The 26,138-nt window shown below is 43.6% G+C and overlaps 1 protein-coding gene across 2 annotated transcripts; it reads right to left on the minus strand.

Moving 5' to 3' along the window:
• On the minus strand, positions 1–24,962 carry LOC124144981 (toll-like receptor 4). 2 transcript variants are annotated; one of them, XM_048385194.1, is made up of 2 exons: positions 24,851–24,962; positions 1–3,428 (listed from the first exon to the last, which is right to left on the minus strand). In XM_048385194.1, the coding sequence occupies exons 1-2, from the start codon at positions 24,861–24,863 to the stop codon at positions 706–708; spliced, it is 2,736 nt and encodes a 911-aa protein (XP_048241151.1). In that variant the 5' UTR covers positions 24,864–24,962; the 3' UTR covers positions 1–705. The 2 variants fall into 2 exon arrangements, with proteins under 2 accessions (XP_048241151.1, XP_046370561.2); XM_046514605.2 differs by lacking the exon at positions 1–3,428 and adding an exon at positions 16,356–19,618.
• Positions 24,963–26,138: the final 1,176 nt, after the last annotated feature.

Here is a 26,138-nt window from a genome sequence, read left to right on the forward strand (position 1 = left end):
TCCATCCGTTGAAGCACCATTATTTACCCAGTCAATGGTTCAGTGTGCACTCGAATATACGACCGAAGCTGCCTATGAGGCGCCAGAAGGTTAACATTCACTTTACCATCTCATACTACCGGGTACCCATTCACTATTGGGTGAACAGAGGCACATTTCGAACAAAATCACTTGTCTGAAGAAACACCACATGTGCTATGTGTGCTTTAGTACGGGGCAGGGCCGAAGACCTAGAAACTCTCAGGAGTCAAGCTGACGAACACTGTCACTCATCCAACGCATCCAACCGACGTTGCCTTAGTTTACCTCATTTGTGACCTGTGCGTTGTACACAGGACCACACCCGTGCCCGTGGATCTGAGACATGCATCACTTCGGCTGTCCTCCCACATTATGCTGACACTCCGTGATATAATGATAATAGTGGAATAATGTTCAAAGTGGCGTGAAACTCACTCACTGTACACACAAGACAACGTGACATTGATATGACAGATATAAGCATATTTACAAATGTTTTAAACGACAATTACACAACACAACTACAATTAATTTATCCGTCAAAACAATCTGTATATGTTCCTTTTCAAATTGATAAAACATGTTGAACCTTTCAGAAAACGACACTGTCATTTCAGATCAATAAACACAAGCAGCTTTCCTCATAGTTAGGTCACGTATTGTGTTTGGAGGGCCACAGTCATCTCAAAAGCTTATGGCTGCCTTTATCTTCTGCCAGAACTCTTCTTTGTCTATTTCGTCTGCTGGGTATTGGATGTAAGTACCATGCTCAATTTCATCCAATACATCCCTGCTGATCTTGCTGGTATCAGGAATATCAATGAGCCACACAACACAAAGGATATCTCTTCCAGTGTGGATACTCTCCAGTTTGGCCATGTGGACCTCATAGTCACACCAGGAACTTGCAAGGAAGCTCGGAGTGAGAAGGATTATGGTCTTCCGGCTTGATTGTATTGCGTTTACTATGTTGGCAGTGATTGGCTCACCAACCATGAAGTCCCTCTGGTGTATACAAATTCTCAATCCAAACCTCTGCTCCAGAATGGCATTCATGTCCTGCACAACAAACTCTCTGTCCTCGTCTGCATATGACACAAAAGCATCATATCTGAAGTTGTCTTCTTCACCCAGCTGCCTCTGGTAACCTCTGTACTTCCTTCTAGTTGTGTAGTACAAATACCTCAGCTTCCACCGATAGCGATAGATGATGCCACCTACTAACACTGAAACAAATAAAATGAGCCCCGTGGTTGCTCCAAATATCAGTGGAATAACAGTCTTACACCTCTCGTGGAGCTCCAGTACAAGGTTGTTGAGATTGTCCAAAGACACTATGGTTCCATCTGACAAGGTACATTGGGTATCAGATACTTCCTCCACGACGACATATGGCTCCAACATCCACCATATGTCCTCCAGAGTATCACACGTACATTTAAGGCTGTTGCCTTTCATTCTGATGTGAAATGTGTCATTCCTGACCATCACAATTTCATCAATCTGATTCCGAAGACTTTTTGGAACACCTTCAAATCTGTTGTTGGACAAATCTAATAAATACAAATGTGTCATTTGACGTATGTTGACAACCCACGAACTCATCATATTCCAGCTCAAATCAAGGACTTTCAGTTTATCCAAGCTTGCAAAAATTAAAGGGGGCAAATGATAAATAACATTATTAGAGATTCTGAATATTTCTAAATTCTTTTGATTGATAAATATCTCCCCTGTTGTATCGTTTTCAAGGGACTCAGCGAGGTAATTCTGGCTGATATTCAATATTTGTAGACCACTACAATGTTTCAGAAACGTTGGCGCAATAAATTTGCAAAAATTGTTTGATAGATCCAGAAATTTAATGTTTTGGACCTGAAGAACTGGACCTTCCCAATTTGTTAAAATGTTATTTGATAAATCAAGCGTTTGTATCTTATTTGGCAAAAAGGATATTTTCCCAATTTTAGATCGAATATACCTGTTACTGACATTAACAAATGTTGCATTCGGGGCAATGGGTATTTGAATATTCAAGGAATACTGAATAAATTCTTCTTTTTCTTTAAAGGTAGGCCTGCTGGTTCGATTTTGATCCGAGAATATTCGTTTCGCCTTTGGCCGTGATATGTCCATCTTTGTGGGAATGCCATTGAACTTTCTCTGTACAAGCATACGTTTACGTGTCTGATCTTTTCCATGCACTAAAGATCTTGTTTGACGTCTTTGAACAGTGTCCACATATATATTTTTCTCTGGGTAAAAATTGAAGGCTTTGTCGTAATCATGCTCTGTGCTGATGCATGAATCAGAGTTAGTTGCAAATTCAGGTAAAGGTCCACTGATTGCATAAGGATTATTGATGAATAGTTGCCGAAGGTTAACCAATTGGTCTGTAGCAAACATGTAAGACCCAGGCTGAAAATCGTTACCCTTCATGGAGATGATTTCAACTGAAGTAAAAACCTGTAGAGCAGAGTTTTCTATGTTCTCAATACTATTGCAGTCAAGGTAGATCTCCTTTACCTGCATCTCATTGAAGAAACGGACATGTGTCAATTGTATTTGAACACCGATGGCGTAAATGTTTGTGATTCTATTCAGCTTAATGACTCTCAAGGACGAATTTATAAGGCCATACATAGAGTCACCAAATGTTTTAAACCCCAGTTCATTCTCTGACATGTCTAATCTGTCAATATTTCTCAAGGGAAGAAATGAACCTACATCAATAAGTGTGATTTTACATTTGCTGATATCAAGAATTCTGAGGTGGGGTGTATGGATAAAAGACTCATTCAACAAACAATGTATGGAACAATATCCTCTCCTGCCTGATATGATTAGAGTAGTAAGATTCTTTAATCTGGCAAATCCTTCACCAAAGGTGCAGTTCTCGATTCCATCAACCACCAACGTATGAAGAGAGACCAGGTTTCCAAGACTCTCATCAGGATAAGATGATTTCTTGACCACTGTATTTCCACTTAGGTCGAGGACTCCAAGCTTTGTCTGATCTTGAAACAATCCTTTCGGATATGTGGTCTTGTTCAGAGTAAGTTGGTTACCGTGGAGATTTAGCCTCAACAATGCAACAGCCCCTTTGAAGCCATCAGCATGCAAAATGTTTATCTTGTTTTTGGACAAGTCCAGATATTTTAATTGTGAGAATTGATGCAGGTCATCGGCAGAGAGATTGGTCAACACGTTATTGGCCATCATCAAATGTATGACACCTGAAGGTATTGAGGGTGGTATGGTATCTAGATGTCTGTTTGAACAATCAGCGTGGATGTCCTCATCGGCTGTCTTGGTGCAGTTGCATGGTGCGCACGCTATCTCCTGTGACAGTGCTTCTGTGTGTAGCTGATCTGTGCTCTCCCCAAACATCAGAACGGCGAATATTACTGCAAATAAACAAACATTATAATACATTTTTATTTGGGTTCATCTGACTCGATTTGTATCGAGACGTCGTCAGATCTGCACTCATAGTGGCATTGTTCAAGCCTGAAGACGTTTGGTTGTATTGAATATATACACGAGTTTGTTTTTGCGTACACCTGAAGTACTGAGTGAGTGAGTTGGGTGAGGTGAGGTGAAATTGGGTTTTACGTCATGTCCAAGATAATTGCACTTATATAGCGACGTGCACGTACGTGTGTGTGTGTGTGTGTGTGGCCGCTTGTACTAGTCCGGACTGATGCCGATTCATCCTGCTCGCCACTGAGATACCATGCCGCAGTTTAACACGAATACCCCACTTAGACACAGTATACTGACTTTGAGCCGACCAGTCCTTGTTTTAGCCCCTCAATACAGATACAGTAATTATATCCCTCAAGCAGGCTCCTCCGGTTCGAGGGTCGTAATAAAGATTTACTCTACAAACGCCTCCCTTGCACATGCTAATATAGCAGAACCATACAAAAGACTGTGCACAACAGAAACCACTACAATCTCACAACAATGTCGGTAGCGCTTCCTTACTGAAACCATCCCCATGGGTTATTGGACGCTGAAGTAACATTCGTGGTTTTCTTTCTGATCACATGAACAACTGTAAAACATCTCATTCACTTATAAAAGACAACTTTCTTTTAAAAACAAGCCATCATCTGAGTACACTTAAAGGCAAAAGAAACGTCATGTGCATGTATCATATAAATATCTTTATTTTCAAATGCTTATATATGTAAGTAAAGACATCGGAGAAAGTCAGTGTTTGACCCACATGAAATTAACAGTCTGGGGAATGTTTTTGCGAATTGTGAATTCGGGGAGGCACCAGAAGACATCACAGCTGGGGCGTTCAAAATTAGTACCTGGTGTGGCCACCACGGGCGTTGACTACAGCCACACATCTCCTATACATGGAGTGGACAAGCCTGTTGATGAAGGCCATTAGGATATGGGCCCATATCCTCAGTTGTCGGCCTTGGGCGCACGTCGTTAAGTCGGCTTGGATCTCATCCCACAAGTGTTCAGTGGGATTCAAATCCGGACTGAGGGCAGGCCAAGGCATGATTTGGATGTTGTTCTGCTTGAGGAAGTCCCTGGTGACTCTGGCAGTGTGGGGACGGGCGTTATCTTGCTGAAAGGTGTGGTTTTGGTGACAGGCAAAAAAAGGCATGATATAGGGTCTGAGGACTTGGTCAATGTAGCGGAGAGCTGTGACCAATATTCTGAAAGACCACAGGTCCCACTCTCTGGTTCAGTCCGATTCCACCCCAAACCATGATGCTTGGGCCGCCCCACGGGTCTCGTTCCATAATACTAGCATCAGCATAACGTTCGCCCCTCCTTCGCCAGACCCTGACTCTGCCATCCACCGTTGAAACACAGTAGCGACTTTCATCAGTGAAGATGATTCTTCTCCATTGCTGTTGACGCCAATTTTGATGCTGCCTGGCCCATTGCAGTCGGGCCTGTCAGTGACAATCTCTCAGGATGGGTACACGAGCAGGATGGTGGCACGAGATGTTGTTGGCAGTGAGCTACGTCGGACTGTACGATCACTGATGGCACGCTGGTGGTTGCCAATGGTTTGCCGAGCTGTTTCAGTGGCTATTCGGAATCGGTTCAGCAGATGTTGGCGTATCATGAACCGATCTTGTATGACTCAAGGACGACCACTTCGCGGTCGGTCGTCGGTGGTGTTGGTGGTGTTGAGGCGATGTTGCAAACGATATATCGTTCTGACGTTGACATTGAATGCATTTGCAACGACCTGTGCACTCTGGCCTGCTTGCAGTCTTCCGATCGCTTGTGGTCTCTCATTTCCTGATAATCTTGGCATGGCTGATGAATCGAAATAAGGAAAGCCAGCTTTACAGTTTTGGGTGTCTTTTATTCCCATTCCATCCACGATATGCACGTGCATCATGTTTATATCAAGACTTTTCCGCAACTGAGTCCCATTGCAGTTTTGTAAGCTGCGTTTGGGCAAAGTACTCCATTTTAAACTCAATTGTTAAATGGACTTTAAGGCAACAAAACGAAGCAGAAGAACGATAAATGAGTTTATTGACCACAGAACATGTAACTGCCAGTGTATTTTAAGTTTTATCAGTATTTTTCAGAAGTGACGTTTCTTTTGCCATTCAGTGTAGTTATCACTGTTACAATATTAATCATAAATGAGGAAAGACGAGCGAATACCCTTTTCCTTGACGGGAGGCTTTTCAATTTCAGTAACTGTTTCCAGGTCATAAGGAAAATAGTGTAAAATGCAGATATGAGATATCTTTATTAGCAATTCCCAGAATCTGGGTTCTGTAGCACGTTCATGACTCAGCAAATTGTTTTGGTTGTGATTCTCAACCAAATTTCAGTTTGGGAACGTTTCTTCGTCAGTTTACATCAACAGTTATGCTATTTTTGTCCATCATCTACAATCTATTCCTGGAGCAGTTGTAAGTAAAAACATGTGAAGTTGACAATTTTTCTGCCCATCTGAAGAAAACTGCACACTGGACTGTTGCTCCACGCTGATGTTGTTAAAAATGGTCTTTTACCATATCGAAGCTTTATTACACGGCTATTTTCAATGTTCTGTTTTAAAATCACCTACATCCCCAACCTCCCCTAAATAGCAAATGGTTCGCCCCTTAACACTTTGGTGAAAATCTAACTACACTGGTATGAATAAATGAAGTAATTTGAAACAGACAATAATACATGTTAGAATTCTTGTATTATCATAAGAGAGTGTTTTACTTATTACAAAACGCAATTTTATGTTTGAATCACCACTCCATCCATTTTTATGCACACTAACTACATATGGCCGAAAATATCGGCCATTTTTAATCCAAAATGGCCGACGAAATTTGAGCCCAATTAATGGCGTTGACCTTTTCGTAAAGCAAAGTTGAATGAGCACAAAAGGCCAGCAAAAGTAGAAAATGCGCCACAACTAAAAGACCCTCCTGTTCCACATTGTCATGTCAGAGCTAGGATACACAGACATACATTTAAAGGGGCATTCACGCGGTACAGCTAATTGTTAACAATTTGTTGCATGAAACACATTGCAACGTGTGAACCTGCAAGTCGGGCCAACTTTTGACATATGCAAATTGCTGGACGTGAATTGTACGAAAACGTGTCAAAATCACGTGATATTTACACGTCAATTTGTAAACAAAAATGGCGACTCTAACTTACGTCGGTAACGTCTGCTTTTCGTTATTAAAATGTCAACACTCAATAATGACCTATGAAGAGTTAGAAGTTGGAATAATCCTAATTGTCAGTTTTGACATTTGCATCGATATATCCGTCTCAAAGTTAACTTTTCACAGTGTTATTTGTAACGGCAGGCTATGTGACTGTTCACTGAAGGCCGACATGAGATTGGGTGGCCCAGTCGTCTAAGGCGCCGCGATTCTCTGTGCAGAGTTGCGTCCCTTGGGCACGCCAGAAACCTGTGATTATGGGTTCGAATCCCGGTTCGCCCCGATTATGTTACTAGGTTTGTCAGCACCATACCCGTGCTCGTGGGTTTCACCGAAGTGGTAGACGTCTGAGACCACATTAAGCTGACACGCCCTGATAATATCTGGAATACTGTTAAAAGCGGCGTTGAATCAAACTCACTCACTCATAATGTTGGGTTCTTGGGGAAAATATCTATCATGTGGTTTCATTTACAATTATTTTGGGCAAAAAAACAATAAACGACTTCTGAAACTAATGTACAATGAAAATATCGCCAAGAAATTTTATATGACGAAATAATAAGCACACAGCCACTGATCAGTAAACGAAGAGATCTTATTTCGAAATTAAACCATAAGATGACTTCATGCTATTACTTTTGCGTTTGTTAGAGAGCCAGGTTTTCACTGACTATTCTGAACGTGCATTTTGTGTAAGTAAAACTTTCGCAAATGTAGGTCATAATGCAAAATTAAAGAAAAATATATATTACCCGTAATATGGTTTAAGTCGGAGAAGTCACTCCAATCTGTTGATTCAGGAAATAGAATCAAAATATTCTCATGATTTCTCCATGACGTACCACGTGACTGGGGATTCACAGCTACTTCACAACAATCGCTGTGCTTTGAGACTTCAAGAGAAGAGAGGGGCGGTCAAGTAGCCTAGTGGTTAAAGCATTCGCTCGTCACGCCAAAGACCCGGGTTCGATTCCCGACATGGGTACAATGTGTGAAGCCCATTTCTGGTGTCCCCCGCCGTGATATTGCTGGAATAGTGCTAAAAGCGGCGTAAAACCATACTCACTTACTCAAGAGAAGAAATGCTTACCCAACAGAATCATGGTGATGAGACAATATCTGACTGATGAAGCTAAGATGACGTGATTGACTGGCTGATGAAGCTGTCGCACTGAGCAGAATAGATGGGGCTACACTGGTGTGAGACGTTCACGACCAGGATGGCAATCAAGTAACAGTAGGATGTACATGGCCGTCTCGTGATATGGGATCAATTAATCGCGTGATTGTGTTTCAGCCAAGATAACAGTATTTGTATTTGTAATTATAATTGAATGTCGTAAATGACACGCTGTATGATCAGAACATGGAGGTAAGGGGTGGTGGTGGTCAGTGCAAGGGTACACATTCTCCTGGGCGTTTGGCACCATCAATTCATTTATTTAAACCAGAAGTGTAACATTGTGGGTAGGCCCTTAGCCCCAGACACTCTCAGTAGACCGGTGGCACACAATGTGGAGTTGGCCCTTAGCCCCAGAAACTGCCAGTAGACAAGTGTTATAATGGAAAGCATGTAATGTAAACCTTAGTCCAGGCTGAGATCAGTAGACTGGTGGTACACAGTGTTGAGTAAGGCCTTAGACCCAGAATCTGTTAGTAGACAAGTGTTACAGTGTGGAGTAGGGCCTTAGCCCCAGAGACTCTCAGTCGACAAGTGTAACAGTGTGGAGTAGAGCCTTAGCCCCAGAGACTCTCAGTCGACAAGTGTGACAGTGTGGAGTAGAGCCTTAGCCCCAGAGACTCTCAGTAGACAAGTGTTGCAGTGTGGAGTAGAGCCTTAGCCCCAGAAACTTTCAGTAGACAAATGTTGCAGTGTGGAGTAGGACCTTAGCCCCAGAGACTCTCAGTAGGCAAGTGTAACAGTGTGGAGTAGGACCTTAGCCCCAGAGACTCTCAGTAGACAGGTGTCACAGTGCTGAAACACAGTAGCGACTTTCATCAGTGAAGATGATTCTTCTCCATTGCTGTTGACGCCAATTTTGATGCTGCCTGGCCCATTGCAGTCGGGCCTGTCAGTGACAATCTCTCAGGATGGGTACACGAGCAGGATGGTGGCACGAGATGTTGTTGGCAGTGAGCTACGTCGGACTGTACGATCACTGATGGCACGCTGGTGGTTGCCAATGGTTTGCCGGTTTGAACCGATCTTGTATGACACAAGGACGACCACTTCTCGGTCGGTCGTCGGTGGTGTTGGTGGTGTTGAGGCGATGTTGCAAACGATATATCGTTCTGACGTTGACATTGAATGCATTTGCAACGACCTGTGCACTCTGGCCTGCTTTCAGTCTTCCGATCGCTTGTTGTCTCTCATTTCCTGATAATCTTGGCATGGCTGATGAATCGAAATAACGAAAGCCAGCTTTACAGTTTTGGGTGTCTTTTATACCCATTCCATCCACGATATGCACGTGCATCATGTTTATATCAAGACTTTTCCGCAACTGAGTCCCATTGCAGTTTTGTAAGCTGCGTTTGGGCAAAGCACTCCATTTTAAACTCAATTGTTAAATGGACTTTAAGGCAACAAAACGAAGCAGAAGAACGATAAATGAGTTTATTGACCACAGAACATGTAACTGCCAGTGTCTGTTAAGTTTTATCAGTATTTTTCAGAAGTGACGTTTCTTTTGCCATTCAGTGTAGTTATCACTGTTACGATATTAATCATCAATGAGGAAAGACGAGCGGAGACCCTTTTACTTGACGGAAGGCTTTTCAATTTCAGTAACTGTTTCCAGGTCATAAGGAAAATAGTGTAAAATGCAGATATGAGATATCTTTATTAGCAATTCCCAGCAGGACCAACAAAACCTGAATTAAATTACCATACTGTAACATGTCAGACCCACACTTGGAGTAAACCCTATTGTTGCCAAAATCACAGGCTAACTGAATATTGTCTTTGTTTGTTAAACGCACTCATCTATAAACTAACGCAATATGGCGGTAGTTTATAGATAAACGAATCTGGACAAGACAATCCAGTGATCGTCATCATGAGCACGATCGACGCATCTGAGATACCTGACCACCGTTAGTCGCCTTGGTTGCTGAAGGCCAATTCTAACCCGGGTCTTCACTGCACTTTCTGAATAGTGAGTGGGTGAGTGAGTTAGGTTTAACGCCGCTTTTAAAAGTATTCCAGTTATATCACGGCGTGTCAGCTTAATGTGGGTGGGATTAATACATAAGAATTCCTGAGTGATGATACTTATATAAAGCATCCTTCGAAATCAGTAATGGCCAAATAATACAAAAAGTGGCATGTAAGGTTTCCTGGGTGGTGGTGACAGGAGGTGTGGCACACCTAGGCCTGTCTTCCGCCCTGTCTGCCTGAATCAGGCCATGCGCCTGGTGGATATGATTCGTCTACAGCCACAACTCCTTGCGGCGTGGCCATGCCTAGCTCCTTGGTGTATCATTAGAACAGCTTGTTGCAGGGTTACTCTTAGCATCCTACTGTATGGGTGTGAATGAATATCAAATCGTTCATTTCATACCCATATCTTTGCAGGTTGGCATGCTGTAAGTGCAGCCAAAGTTTCACTTCAATCCCAAGTTCCATTGATCTGGGTTCTGTAGCACGTTCATGACTCAGCAAATTGTTTTGGTTGTGATTCTCAGCCAAATTTCAGTTTGGGAACGTTTCTTTGTCAGTTTACATCAACAGTTATGCTATTTTTGTCCATCATCTACAATCTATTCCTGGAGCAGTTGTTAGTACGAACATGTGAAGTTGACAATTTTTCTGCCCATCTGAAGAAAACTGCACACTGGACTGTTGCTCCACGCTGATGTTGTTAAAATTGGTCTTACTATATAGAAGCTTTATTACACTGCTATTTTCAATGTTCTGTTTTAAAATCACCTACATCCCCACCCTCCCCTAAATAGCAAATGGTTCGCCCCTTAACACTTTGGTGAAAATCTAACTACACTGGTATGAATAAATGAAGTAATTTGAAACAGACAATAATACATGTTAGAATTCTTGTATTATCATAAGAGAGTGTTTTACTTATTACTAAACGCAATTTTATGTTTGAATCACCACTCCATCCATTTTTATGCACACTAACTACATATGGCCGAAAATATCGGCCATTTTTAATCCAAAATGACCGACGAAATTTGAGCCCAATTAATAGCGTGGACCTTTTCGTAAAGCAAAGTTGAATGAGCACAAAAGGCCAGCAAAAGTAGAAAATGCGCCACAACTAAAAGACCCTCCTGTTCCACATTGTCACGTCAGAGCTAGGATACGCAGACATACATTTAAAGGGGCATTCACACGGTACAGCACAATTTGTTGCATGAAACACATTGCATCGTGTGAACTTGCCAGTCGGGCCAACTTTTGACGTATGCAAATTGCTGGACGTGAATTGTACGAAAACGTGTCAAAATCACGTGATATTTACACGTCATTTGTAAACAAAAATGGCGACTCTGACTTACGTCGGTAACGTCTGCTTTTCGTTATTAAATGTCAACACTCAATAATGACCTATGAAGAGTTTGAAGGTGGAGAACCCTGCAACTAATTGTCAGTTTTGCAAGTTAACTTTTCACAGTATTATTTGTAACGGCAGGCTATGTGACTGTTCACTGAAGGCCGACATGAGATTGGGTGGCCCAGTCGTCTAAGGCGCCGCGATTCTCTGTGCAGAGTTGCGTCCCTTGGGCACGCTAGAAACCTGTGATTGTGGGTTCGAATCCCGGTTCGCCCCGATTATGTTACTAGGTTTGTCAGCACCATACCCGTGCTCGTTGGTTTCACCGAAGTGGTAGACGTCTGAGACCTGCATCACTTCGGGCTTTCCTCCCTTATTAAGCTGACACACCCTGATAATATCTGGAATAATGTACAAGGAAAATATCGCCAAGAAATTTTATATGACGAAATAATAAGCTCACAGCCACTGATCAGTTAGCGAAGAGATCATATTTCGAAATTAAACCATAAGATGACTTCATTCTATTACTTTTGCGTTTGATAGAGAGCCAGGTTTTCACTGATTATTCTGAACGAGTATTTTGTGTAAGTAAAACTTTCGAAAATGTAGGTCATAATGCAAAATTAAAGAAAAGTATATATTACCCGTAATATGGTTTAAGTCGGAGAAGTCACTCCAATCTGTTAATTCAGGAAATAGATTCAAAATATTCTCAGGATTTCTCCATGACGAACCACGTGACTGGGGATTCACAGCTACTTCACAACTTCAAGAGAAGAGAGGGGCGGTCAGGTAGCCTAGTGGTTAAAGCATTCGCTCGTCACGCCAAAGACCCGGGTTCGATTCCCGACATGGGTACAATGTGTGAAGCCCATTTCTGGTGTCCCCCGCCGTGATATTGCTGGAATATTGCTAAAAGCGGCGTAAAACCATACTCACTAAGTCAAGAGAAGAAATGCTTACCCCACAGAATCATGGTGAGGAGAAAATATCTGACTGATGACGCTAAGATGACGTGATTGACTGGCTGATGAAGCTGTCGCACTGAGCAGAATAGATGGGGCTACACTGTTGTGAGACGTTCACGACCAGGATGGCAATCAAGTAACAGTAGGATGTACATGTCCATCTCCTTATATGGGATCAATTAATCGCGTGGTTGTGTTTCAGCCAAGATAGCAGTATTTGTATTTGTAATCGTAATTGTTTGTCGTAAATGACACGCTGTATAATCAGAACATGGAGGTAAAGGGTGGTGGTGGGAGTAGGGTCAGTGCAAGGGTACATATTCTCGTTTGGCACCATTAATTCATTTATTTAAACCAGAAGTGTAACATTGTGGGTAGGCCCTTAGCCCCAGAAACTGTCAGTAGACAAGTGTTACAGTGTGGAGCAGGGCCTTAGGCCCAGAGACTCTCAGTAGACAAGTGTGACAGTGTTGAGTTGGCCCTTAGTCCAGACACTCTCAGTAGACTGGTGGTACACAGTGTTGAGTTGGCCCTTAGTCCAGACACTCTCAGTAGACAGGTGGTACACAGTGTTGAGTTGGCCCTTAGTCCAGACACTCTCAGTAGACAGGTGGTACACAGTGTTGAGTTGGCCCTTAGTCCCAGATACTCTCAGTAGACAGGTGGTACACAATGTGGATTTGACCCTTAGTCCAGACACTCTCAGTAGACTAGTAGTACACAGTGTTGAGTTGGCCCTTAGTCCAGACACTCTCAGTAGACTGGTGGTACACAGTGTTGAGTTGGCCCTTAGTCCAGACACTCTCAGTAGACAGGTGGTACACAGTGTTGAGTTGGCCCTTAGTCCAGACACTCTCAGTAAACTGGTGGTACACAATGTGGATTTGACCCTTAGTCCAGACACTCTCAGTAGACTGGTGGTACACAGTGTTGAGTTGGCCCTTAGTCCAGACACTCTCAGTAAACTGGTGGTACACAGTGTTGAGTTGGCCCTTAGTCCAGACACTCTCACTAGACTGGTGGTACACAGTGTTGAGTTGGCCCTTAGTCCCAGATACTCTCAGTAGACTGGTGGTACACAATGTGGATTTGACCCTTAGTCCAGACACTTTCAGTAGACTAGTAGTACACAGTGTTGAGTTGGCCCTTAGTCCAGACACTCTCAGTAAACTGGTGGTACACAATGTGGATTTGACCCTTAGTCCAGACACTCTCGGTAGACTGGTTGTACACAGTGTTGAGTTGGCCCTTAGTCCCAGACACTCTCAGTAAACTGGTAGTACACAATGTGGATTTGACCCTTAGTCCAGACACTCTCAGTAGACTAGTGGTACACAGTGTTGAGTTGGCCCTTAGTCCAGACACTCTCAGCAAACTGGTGGTACACAATGTGGATTTGACCCTTTGTCCAGACACTCTCACTAGACTGGTGGTACACAGTGTTGATTTAGCCTTTAGTCCAGACACTCAAGTAGATTGTTGGTACACAGTGTTGAGTTGGCCCTTAGTACACTGGTGTTACATTGTGGAGTAGGCCCTAACCCCAGAGACTAAGTAGACAGTGATACAGTGTGGAGTAGGCCCTAAGCCCAATGTCTCTCAGTAGACAGTGATACAGTGTGGAGTAGGCCCTGAGCCCAGAGACTCTCAGTCGACAAGTGTTACAGTGTGGAGTAGGGCCTTAGCCCCAGAATCTGTCAGCAGACAAGTGTTACAGTGTGGAGTAGGGCCTTAGCCCCAGACACTATCAGTAGACAAGTGTTACAGTGTGGAGTAGGGCCTTAGCCCCAGAGACTATCAGTAGACAAGTGTTACAGGGTGGAGTAGGGCCTTAGGCCCAGAGACTCTCAGTAGACAAGTGTTACAGGGTCGAGTAGGGCCTTAGCCCCAGAAACTCATAGTAGACAAGTGTTACAGTGTGTAGTAGGCCCTTAGCCCCAGAGACTCTCAGTAGACAAGTGTTACAGTGTGGAGTAGGCCCTAAGCCCTACAGGCTCTTAGTAGACAAGTGTTACAGTGTGGAGTAGGGCCTTAGCCCTATAGACTCTCAGTAGACAAGTGTTACAGTGTGGAGTAGGCCCTTACCCCAGAGACTAAGTAGACAAGTGTTACAGTGTGGAGTAGGGCCTTAGCCCCAGAGACTCTCAGTAGACAAGTGTTACAGTGTGGAGTAGGGCCTTAGCCCCAGAGACTATCAGTAGACAAGTGTTACAGTGTGGAGTAGGGCCTTAGCCCCAGAGACTATCAGTAGACAATTGTTACAGTGTGGAGTAGGGCCTTAGGCCCAGAGACTCTCAGTAGACAAGTGTTACAGGTAGGAGTAGGGCCTTAGACCCAGAGACTCTCAGTAGACAAGTGTTACAGTGTGGAGTAAGCCCTAAGCCCTATAGACTCTCAGTAGACAAGTGTTACTGCGTAGAGTTGGGCCTTAGCCCTATGGACTCTCAGTAGACAAGTGTTACAGTGTGTAGTAGGCAATTATCCCCAGAACTTCAGTTGCTTAGTGTTACAGCGTGGAGCAGGCCCATAGCCCCAGAAACTGTCAGTAGATAAGTGTTACAGTGTGGAGTATGGCCCTAGCCCCAGAAACTCTCAGTGAAAAGGTGTCACAGTGCGCTGCTACAGTGTTGGGTTGTGTAACAGTGTGAGTGAGAATGGTTTTACGCATCTTTTAGCAATATCCCACTAATATCACCCCGTGTTTACACATTGTACCCATGTCGGGAATCGACCCCGTGACGAGCGAACGCTTTAACCTCTATGCTACCCGGCCGCCCCTGTGGAAAAGAACTGTGGCTAAAATGTCGAGGTAATGGTAAGATATGATATTAACCAATAATGATAAGGACTCGTTGTTGGCATAACACCAAAGCTACTTCCTCATTAAACACGCTCTCGTCATGAAGCAATATCTGCCATCCAAAGAGAGATATCGACTGCACGTAATGACAGTAAAGGATGTGCTCGTTGATACATTTCTCTGTGGTGACATTTGAAGCACACGTATAATCATGGTGCCAGTAACAGTTTCAGATGCGTCAATGAAATGTTTGACGGGTACAACATAGCGTCAATTACTCCTTCCCTCAAAAAAACATCGGGGTATCTGGACTTCCATCCAAAGTTACGATGTAGAAGGTGCGGTGAGGTGATATTGGCTTTAAAGTCGCGTTCAAGATTATTGCGCTTTCATAGCGATATCCATGCACGTGTTCGTGCGTGCCTGCGTGCCAGCCTGCGTGAGTGCGTGCGTGCGTGCGTGCGTGCGTGCGTGCTTCCTTGCTGGCGTGTACTAGCTCAGACTAATGCCGGTTGTACATTGTTAACCTAGTGAGATACAACGAGGCAGTTTAACTGAAATAATCCACCCAGACATAGTACACTGACTCCGAGCAAGCAGTTTCGTTTCATTTTCTTAATCCCGAGCGTCAGGTAGGGTAAGAACAAGAACCATCTTTGAACGTCTTTTGGTGTGATCGAACCCCGACCTTCCGCTCTCCGGGCAGACGCTCTGTCAACTAGACCAAGGGGAAGGTCAAATCGTTTGACTGGAATATTCCAAATATATCAGGGATCTCTTCGCCAATATCGTTTGCCCTGCTTAAGAATATCCATTCTCCAACCACATTGTGATGGTGTATTTTCTAATAGTAAGACCACCAATTCACTATCCACCTGAAGAAATCAGTCTCAATCTTTTGCATTTACACTTAGTGGTGCGGTTGTTGAACGAGTTGCGTCCCTTACCTGCAAGGATCTGCTGGTCATTAGTTCGATTCCCAGATCCGCCCTGATTACCATCCTTGAACATTATTTTCCAGTGTTCGCCTTCACTTGTAAACATATTGAGCTCCTCTGATGGCAGGGTTGGTCGGTTAGCCTAGTGGTTAAATCATTCGCTCGTCACGCTGAAGACCGGGGTTCGATTCCCGACATAGGTACAATGTGTGAAGCCCATTTCTGGTGTCCCCCGCCGTGATATTGCTGGAATATTGCTAAAAAGCGGTGTAAAACTATACTCACTCACTCACTCACTCACTAAATAACTCACTCACTCACTCACTCACTCACTCACTCACTCCACTGCTGGCCTCTGAATAATCATAAGTCATAACAAATAAATGTTATAATGGTTTATACAAATAGTGTAACATTCACCACATATTAAAAGGTATTAGTAATGTGCTGTGGCGTCAACACCACTATCATCCCGGTTAATGAATCTGTGTACATTCCATTTTCTTTCTCAGCTTCTTGGGGAGTATACATGTGCTTTAGTGTGGGGCAGGACCGAAGCCCTCGAAACTCTCAGGAGTTAAGCTGTCGCACTGTCACTCATCCAACTCATCCAACCAACGTTGCTTAACTTCACTTGATTTGTGACCTGTGCGTTGTACACAGGACCACATCCGTGCCCGTGGATCTGAGACATGCATCACTCCTCCCACATTAAGCTGACACTCCGTGATATAACCAGTCTTTGGAATAATGTTCAAAGCGGCGTGAAACTCACTCACTCACTGTACACTCAAGACAACGTGACATCGATATGACAGATATAAGCATATTTACAATTGTTTTAAATGACAATTACACAACACAACTACAACTACAACTAATGTCTCCGTGAAAACTATCTGTACAGTTTCCTTTTCATATTGATAAAACTTGTTGAACCTTTCAGAAAACGACATTGTCATTTCAGATCAATACACACAAGCACTTTTCCTCATTGTTAGGTGACTTGTTGTGTTTGGAGGGCCACAGTCAGCTCAAAAGCTTATGGCTGCCTTCATCTTCTGCCAGAACTCTTCTTTGTCTATTTCGTCTGCTGGGTATTGGATGTAAGTACCATGCTCAATTTCATCCAATACATCCCTGCTGATCTTGCTGGTATCAGGAATATCAATGAGCCACACAACACAAAGGATATCTCTTCCAGTGTGGATACTCTCCAGTTTTGCCATGTGGACCTCATAGTCACACCAGGAACTTGCAAGGAAGCTCGGAGTCAGAAGGATTATGGTCTTCCGGCTTGATTGTATTGCGTTTACTATGTTGGCAGTGATTGGCTCACCAACCATGAAGTCCCTCTGATGTATACAAAGTCTCAATCCAAACCTCTGCTCCAGAATGTTCCTCATGTCCTGCACAACAAACTCTCTGTCATCGTATTCATATGACACAAAAGCATCATATCTGAAGTTGTCTTCTTCACCCAGCTGCCTCTGGTAACCTCTGTACTTCCTTCTAGTTGTGTAGTACAAATACCTCAGCTTCCACCGATAGCGATAGATGATGCCACCTACTAACACTGAAACAAATAAAATGAGCCCCGTGGTTGCTCCAAATATCAGTGGAATAACAGTCTTACACCTCTCGTGGAGCTCCAGTACAAGGTTGTTGAGATTGTCCAAAGACACTATGGTTCCGTCTGACAAGGTACATTGGGTATCAGATACTTCCTCCATGACGACATACGGCTCCAACATCCACCACATGTCCTCCAGAGTATCACACGTACATTTAAGGCTGTTGCCTTTCAGTCTGATGTGAAATGTGTCTTTTCTGACCATCATAATCCTATCAATTTCATCCCTCAGGCCTTTTGGAACACCTTCAAATCTGTTGTTGGACAAATCCAGCAAATACAATGATGACATCTGACTTATCTGAACTACCCACGAGTTCATCATATTCCAGCTCAAATCAAGGACTTTCAGTTTATTCAAGCTTGCAAAAATATGAGGGGGCAAATGATGAATCACATTATTAGAGATTCTGAATATTTCTAAATTCGTTTGATTGATAAATATCTCCCCTGTTGTATCGTTTTCAAGGGACTCAGCGAGGTAATTCTGGCTGATATTCAAAATTTTCAGTCCAGACGCATATTTCAGAAAGGTTGGTTTAATGGACCTACAAAAGTTGTTTGACAGATCAACAAATTCTAGATTTTGTGTTTCATGAATTGGGCCTACCCATTTCGTAAGCATGTTTCTGGACAGGTCAAGTGTTTGTACACGATTCTTTCCAAAATAGATTTCAAAAACGTCGTAGTTAAATTGGCTATTGCTAGAATTTGCGAAAGTCATGTTGGGCGGCAGAAGGATTGTTATTACACGTTGATCATTAGTCCTATCTCTTCCGTCAACAGAGGTGATGTTCCATTCAATTCCATTCAGTAAAACGTTTGAATTAGATCGCTGTACAGTGTCCAAAGTTTGACGTGTCAGTGAATCATCTGAACAGCTCATAGGACATGGAAGACAACCTTCTGGCCTACCTGAAACATGTTTTTTCGGAAAATCAAACATTTCACTGTCAACTGTTTTCGCACTTGAGTGTATAGGCAGAACTGACTCATACAGATCACTGACAAACAATGTTCGAAGGTTCACTAATAGATTTGTAGCAAATAGATAAGCTCCAGAAGCAAGTCTGTTCCCATTCAAGGATACCACTTCAACTGAATTGACTTGTTGATACGCTTTTTCTTCAACGACTTCAATTCTGTTGAGATCAGCATAGAGCTCTTTTACATGCATGCAGGTTAGGTAGCGCAGTTGGTGTGCTGTAAGTTGAACGCCGATATCATACCAAAGCATTATTCTGTTGATCTTCAAAACTCTGAGGCACGAGCACTTAAGTCCATATAAAGATTCGCCCAACTTGGCGAAGCCAAGATACTCATTCTCTGAAATGTCTAGTGTATCAAGATGTTTCAAAGGAGAAAATGAACCAACGTCAATATCTGTGATTTTACATTTACTGATATCTAGAATTCTGAGGTGAGGTGTATGGATAAAAGACTCATTCAACAAACTATATATGGAACAATATCCTCTCCTGCCTGATATGGTCAGAGATGTAAGATTCTTTAATCTGGCAAATCCTTCCCCAAAGGTGCAGTTCTCGATTCCATCTACCACCAACGTATGAAGAGAGACCAGGTTTCCAAGACTCTCATCAGGATAAGATGACTTCTTGACCACTGTATTTCTACTTAGGTCGAGGACTCCAAGCTTTGTCTGATCTTGAAACAATCCTTTGGGATATGTGGTCTTGTTCAGAGTAAGTTGGTTTCCGTGGAGATTTAGCCACAGCAGTGCAACAGCCCCTTTGAAGCCATCAGCGTGCAAAATGTGTATCTTGTTTTTGGACAAATCCAGATATCTTAATTGTGAGAATTGATGCAGGTCATCGGCAGAGAGATTGGTCAACGCGTTATTGGCCATCATCAAATGTGTGACACCTGAAGGTATTGAGGATGGTATGGTATCTAGATGTTTCTTTGAACAATCAGCGTGGATGTCCTCATCGGCTGTCTTGGTGCAGTTGCATGGTGCGCATGCTATCTCCTGTGGAAGTGCTTCTGTATGTAGCTGATCTGTGCTCTCCCCAAACATCAGAATGGCGAATATTACTGCAAATAAACAAACTTTATAATACATAATTCTTTCTTCATGAGCAATCTCAAATACTTTTTTTACGACACGATACTGCTATGCGTGAAGATCGAACAACACCTCCCTTGAAGGTCACGTCGGGTGAACTTTCTAATCAGCCAATCAGCATCTTCTAAATGATCGGTACTACTGAGCAAAACATTTGGAGATGATGTCTGGATATCAAAAACGAACTTAAACGACCAGTTCCGCATATAAGTAATTATCGTAGCGTCATTATACGTTGTTGATATTTTTACACCGTCCTTTCTGGGGACCGTGGCATCTACAACCAACCGGGAGTTCCATGGAAGGAATGTTAGTGTTTTGTGTGGCTCTGAGATCGGAGTGATTCAAGAGCCCACGCACCTCTCGTTTAGAGTGAGTGAGTTAGTTGGATTTAACGCCGCTTTTAACAGTATTCCAGTTATATCACGGCGTTCTCTCGTTAAGATTTGGCTGGCATAGTTCGCTCTGGGTTCACCTGACGCAATTAATCGAGACGTCATCAGATTTTCACTCAGAGTGGTGTCGTATCAGAGTAAGAGAGGGCGGTCGGGTAGCCGAGCGGTTAAAGCGTTCGCTCGTCACGCCGGAGACCCGGGTTCGATTCCCGACATGGGTACAATGTGTGAAGCCCATTTCTGGTGTCCCCCGCCGTGATATTGCTGGAATATTGCTAAAAGCGGCGTAAAACAATACTTACTCACTCAGAGTAAGAGATTTAATGAGATTACTTCCTGAGGAAATTGTAACAGTGTAAACCCGATGAACGTTCAGTCCGGAAGGCATTTGGTTCTATTGAATTAGTTTGCTTCAAACATTTTGTGTAAAATGCATTGTTTCAAAATGGACTGGAAAGTGAGATACAAAATCAGTATACATTGAAATATGTTATCAGTGTTGATAGCATAGCCTAGTTTCAAGATATATTTAGATTTAATGGCGCAAAACGACATATATTTCTTCCATCAATTTCAGCAGTGAAATTTGCTCGTTTCCTGTTTGCACCAAAATCGAATCTTTAGTTTCAGCAGAAGACTGGTCCAGCGATTTGAATGTGTGGTCCTAGGAGAACACTAAATTAGACGATCCAAAAAGAAGTCAGTGTGTCTGTCTGGTCCAAACAGGTTTGAGTACAGTTTGCCGCCATACAACTGGAATATTGCCAAGTGCGGCGTTTAACAACAAACAAACTGAGTATTCAATGCTGTCGTGGAGACAACCACCATTGTGAAAGTCTGCTTCAGTTGTCCCAACCATGATAGGCGATGTGCAGAGTTGCCTCCCTTGATTCGAGTCCCGTTTCGCCCCATTTATATTTCTAGGTTTGACAGCTTCATACCCGTGTTTCACCGAAGTGGTAAAGGTCTGAGACCTGCATCATTTCGGGCTTTCCTCCCACATTAAGCTGACACGCCGTGATATAACTGGAATACTGTTCAAAGCGGTGTTAAACCCAACTCGCTCACTCACAATCGTACACGTAAGTCTGCTCAAGCGTCCAAACCATGGTACTACTTCTCCAAACCTCTCTTTTGTTTCCTGACCCGCGAAGTTTACGGGGTAGAATAGGTCTTCAGCAACCCATGCTTGCCGTAAAAGGCGACTATGCTTGTGGTAAGAGGCGACTAACGGGATCGGGTGGTCAGGCTCGCTGACTTGGTTTATGCATGTCATTGTATCCCAACTGCGTGAATCGATGCTCTTCAGGATGGCCAGTGACTTCCTGGCTCAGAATCAACTGCAACCACAATAATGTGACGTCGAAATGATTTACCGCGCACTTCTACATCTCCGATTGGTTACAAATAATGTGATATTTGAACCACCCACAGACCAATCTCTTCCCTAGCCACTGGACCCGTGAAGATCCGGGTTAGAACAGGTCTTCAGCAACCCATGCTTGCCGTAAAAGGCGACTATGCTTGTGGTAAGAGGCGACTAACGGGATCGGGTGGTCAGGCTTGCTGACTTGGTTGATGCATGTCATCGATCCCAGTTGCGTGGATCGATGCTCTTGATATTAATCACTGGATTGTCTGGTCCAGACTCGATTATTTACAGACCGCCGTCATACAGCTGGAATATTGCTGAGTGCGGCCTTAAACAACAAACCAATCAACCAACTCTCTTTTGTTTCCTGGTATTGTGGAAGGTGTTATTCGCCAATAGTTTATCACTGTTTAAGATTATTCTGCAAGTAATCAGTCACCTGTCAAGGAAAGGATGGTTGTGATTTGTTGTGATATTAATCGTGTATGAGGAAAAACGAGCGGATACCCTTTTCCTTGGTCAAAGGCTCTTTCACTGAAGGTTTTTGTTTCAAGGACATAATTGAGTGAGTGAGTGAGTTGGGTTTAACGCCGCTTTTAACAGTATTCCAGTTATATCACGGCGTGTCAGCTTAATGTGGGAGGAAAGCCCCAAGTGATGCAGGTCTTAGACGTTTACCACTTCCGTGAAACCCACGAGCACGGGTATGGTGCTGACAAACCTAGAAACATAATCGGGTCGAACCGGGATTCGAACCCACAATCATAGGTAACATAAAATAGCGTAACATGTGGGATTTCAGATATGTTTATCAACAATGTCATGAAGGACCAACAACTTGTTTGACTACAATCCTTTGTTATATTTTCACAATGTTACTTGTCAGGCCTACACTCAGAGTAAAACCTATCGTTGCGAAAACCACACTCAGGCTTACTGACTAGTTATTCTACGGGGACATTCTGGAAGTGTTCGCGACACCGTGGGGGCACGGATGGCCCAGTCGTCCAAGGCGCCGCGATTCGCTGTGCAGAGTTGCGTCCCTTGGGCACGCCAGAAACCTATGATTGTGGGTTCGAATCTCGGTTCGCCCCGCTTATGTTTCTAGATTTTTCAGCACCATACCCGTGCTCGTAGGTTTCACCGAAGTGGTAAACGTCTGAGACCTGCATTACTTCGGGCTTTCCTCCCACATTAAGCTGATACGCCGCGTATAATTGGAATACTGATAAAAGCGGCGTTAAACCCTACTCACTCACTCTTTCGAGAGAACGTATGTTGGTGCAAACGGACCAGTCTTCATCCTCTTGGCGGATAACGCACGACCTCATCGTGTCAGGGTCGTTGATTCTTGACCTTGAGCAGGAGACAATTGTCCGCATGGTGTGACCAGCCCAGTCACCAGACTTTATCAAAAGTATTCAGATTCGTTCTCTCAAGACGCCTTGTCCTTCGGTCAACTCTACAGGAACTCGGCAATGTTCTCACTGCAGAGTAGAACAATCTTCCTTTGGCAACCATGAGACGACGGTGCCAGGCTGTGGTCGATTCACGCGGTACTGAGAGTTGTTTGTTCTTGGACCATGACATTTGTTTTCGTGATTGTTTCATGTTTCTGTTTTGGTCAGATGCCCTCATTTTGACGAGTGATCTGACTGATTGTTGGTCAGATGTTGTTTGTTGGCATTGTGTGGCACATGTCAACGGACTTTTGTTCATTATCGGGGCCCAGTCGTCTGAGGCGACGCGATTCGCTGTGCAGAGTTGCGTCTCTTAGGCACGCTAGAAATCTATGATTGTGGGTTCGAATCCCGGTTCGCCCCGATTATGTTTCTAGGTTTGTCAGCACCATACCCGTGCTCCTGGGTTTCATCGAAGTGGTAAACGTCTGAGACCTGCATCACTTCGGGCTTTCCTCCCACATTAAGCTGACACGCCGCGATATGACTGGAATACTGTTAAAAGCGGCGTTAAACCCAACTCACTCACTCTTTTAGTATGATCCTTTGATCGAATATGTTCCTTGATGTGCCAAGTTTCATATATGTAATTGTGAAGTGATAGTGTGAGCAATGCTACTGTCTATATAGCTTTTTGAGTGTTGATTCAAATGTTCTGAGCCAAATATACAACATGTATCATCCACAAGAAAATGTTTCACTATTACGCAATGTCTTCAACGTGAGTGAGTGGGTATGGTTCTACGCCGCTTTTGGCAATATTCCAGCAATATCACACCAGAAATGGGCTTCACAGATTGTACCCATGTCATGAATCGAACCCGGGTCTTCGGCGTGACGAAGCCATCAATGTACATCCTGTTCTTACGTAATTGCCATCCTGGTCTTCGGCGTGACGAGCGAACGCTTTAACCACCAGGCCGACTGATCGCCCCCTTCATCGTGAGGCTCGGAACTTTTGAATCTACCCCCCTACAAGAACTAAACAGTTGAAAGACCTTAATATATCAGGAGCGAAGTCAGACCAGGTGTACGTGATGGTAAACAACATCCGATACAATATAACATAGTTCCTTTGTGGTCAGTGGCTAAGGATTGGTTGGTTGGTTTGTTGTTTAACGCCGCACTCGGCTATATGGCGGCGATCTGTTAATAATCGAGTCTGGACCAGACAATCCAGTGATTAATATCAAGAGCATCGATCCACGCAATTGGGATCGATGACATGCATTAACCAAGTCAGCGAGCCTGACCACCCGATCCCGTTAGTCGCCTCTTATGACAAGCATAGTCGCCTTTTACGGCAAGCATGGGTTGCTGAAGACCAATTCTAACCCGGATCTTAACGGGTCCAGTGGCTAGGGAAGAGATTGGTCTGTGGGTGGTTCAAATATCACATTATTTGTAACCAATCGGAGATGTAGAAGTGCGCGGTAAATCATTTCGACGTCACATTATTGTGGTTGCAGTTGATTCTGAGCCAGGAAGTCACTGGCCATCCTGAACGTGGCCATCCTGAACGTGGCCATCCTGAACGTGGCCATCCTGAACGTGGCCATCCTGAACGTGCATTTTGTGCAAGTAAGACTGACGCAATTATAGGTCATAATGCAAAATTATAGAGAAATTTTATATCACCCGTAACATGGTTTAAGTCGTAGAAGTCGATCGAATCTGTTGATTCTGGAAATAGAATCAAAATATTCTCAGGATTTCTCCATGACGAGAGCGGTCGGGTAGCCTAGTGGTTAAAGCGTTCGCCCGTCACGCTGAAGACCCGGGTTCGATCCCCCACATGGGTACAATGTGTGAAGCCCATTTCTGTTGTCCCCCGCCGTGATATTGCTGGAATATTGCTTAAAGCGGCGTAAAACCATACTCACTCACTCCCCATGACGTACCACGTGACTGATGATACACAGCTACTTCACAACAATCGCTGTGCTTTGAAACATCAAGAGAACAGATGCTTACCCGACAGAATCATTCTGGGGTCCCTTGTTTGGCAACAGTGTCCTTTCGCGAAACAAGACTTCACTCCAAGTCAAAGTTATCTCTTATATGACTAGACACTATCTTAAGGTTGTCTGTGCCGTACTGAGCAGGAAGGGTGGAGACTTCAGTATTTAAGACGCTTTGGACCAGGATGGCAATTACGTTAGAACAGGATGTATATTGATGGCTTTGTGGGAATATAGGATCAATAAATCGCGTGATTATGTTGTATTAAAGTGAACTTGAGCTCAACGCAACCAAGATATTCCAGCACGAGACATTCCAATCCCAAGGGTATCTGTATCTAGTAAGTGTCTCGCAGTAATCATGATTTATGGCACTAACGTTTCACCATACAGATCTTGCAAGTATTTGCTGTTGTCCTGCACGGCCCACCTTACCTGCGGCCTTGCCGGTACATCCTGGTCTGTGGCGCGTGCAGTCCCTGCAATTACTGAAGAGGCAGGTCACATGACAATACTCTTTTTCAAACCCTATCAACTTCCGGCCTAGCACATGCCAGACAAATAAACCAAATAACATATTTGTCATATTTCACAGGTTTGTTCATAGCTGCGGAAACGGTATCTCTATGCTGCTCACTTTAAACGAGTTTGGTATTTGTATTGTCGCTACACACAGCAACCATAGTGTTTTCGTAAAAAGCCCCGATTCGGAACATTCGGCACAAAAATAATGTATTAATCGCAATCCCCCGAAAACTGTAACACGATTCCCTTCCTAATACACGTGCCTTCAAAAATATGAAGTTATGTTTTCGATCATGCAACTTTAAATGGACTTATATAGATACTCACGTCGCAATCATTGGAAATACATTTGAAATATAAGTACATGTACTTGTCTTTGGAAGTGAATTATCTAGCAAACACTTTCCTGAAGCATATAACATATAACGCAGATTTCGATCGGGGATCGATATATGATGTCACCACACAGCTCTGGCCATACTGTTTAGTCAACATTAAAAAAGACCCGTGAAGATCCGGGTCAGAATAGTTCTTCAGGAACCTATGCTTGCCGAAAAGGCGACTATGCTTGTCGTAAGAGGCGACTGACGGGGTCGGGTGGTCAGGCTCGCGGACTTGGTTGATGCATGTCATCGTATCCCAATTGCGTGAATCGATGCTCATGATATCTATCACTGGATTGTCTGGTCCAGACTCGATTATTTACAGACCCCCGTCCCCATCTTGTCTCAAAAATATAAACTCGCTCTTAAAATTAAGGAAGACCTGCCTACTAT

Source organism: Haliotis rufescens, unplaced genomic scaffold (assembly GCF_023055435.1).
Source record: "Haliotis rufescens isolate VD_foot unplaced genomic scaffold, xgHalRufe1.0.p SCAF_55, whole genome shotgun sequence".
NCBI classification, from domain to species: domain Eukaryota; kingdom Metazoa; phylum Mollusca; class Gastropoda; order Lepetellida; family Haliotidae; genus Haliotis; species Haliotis rufescens.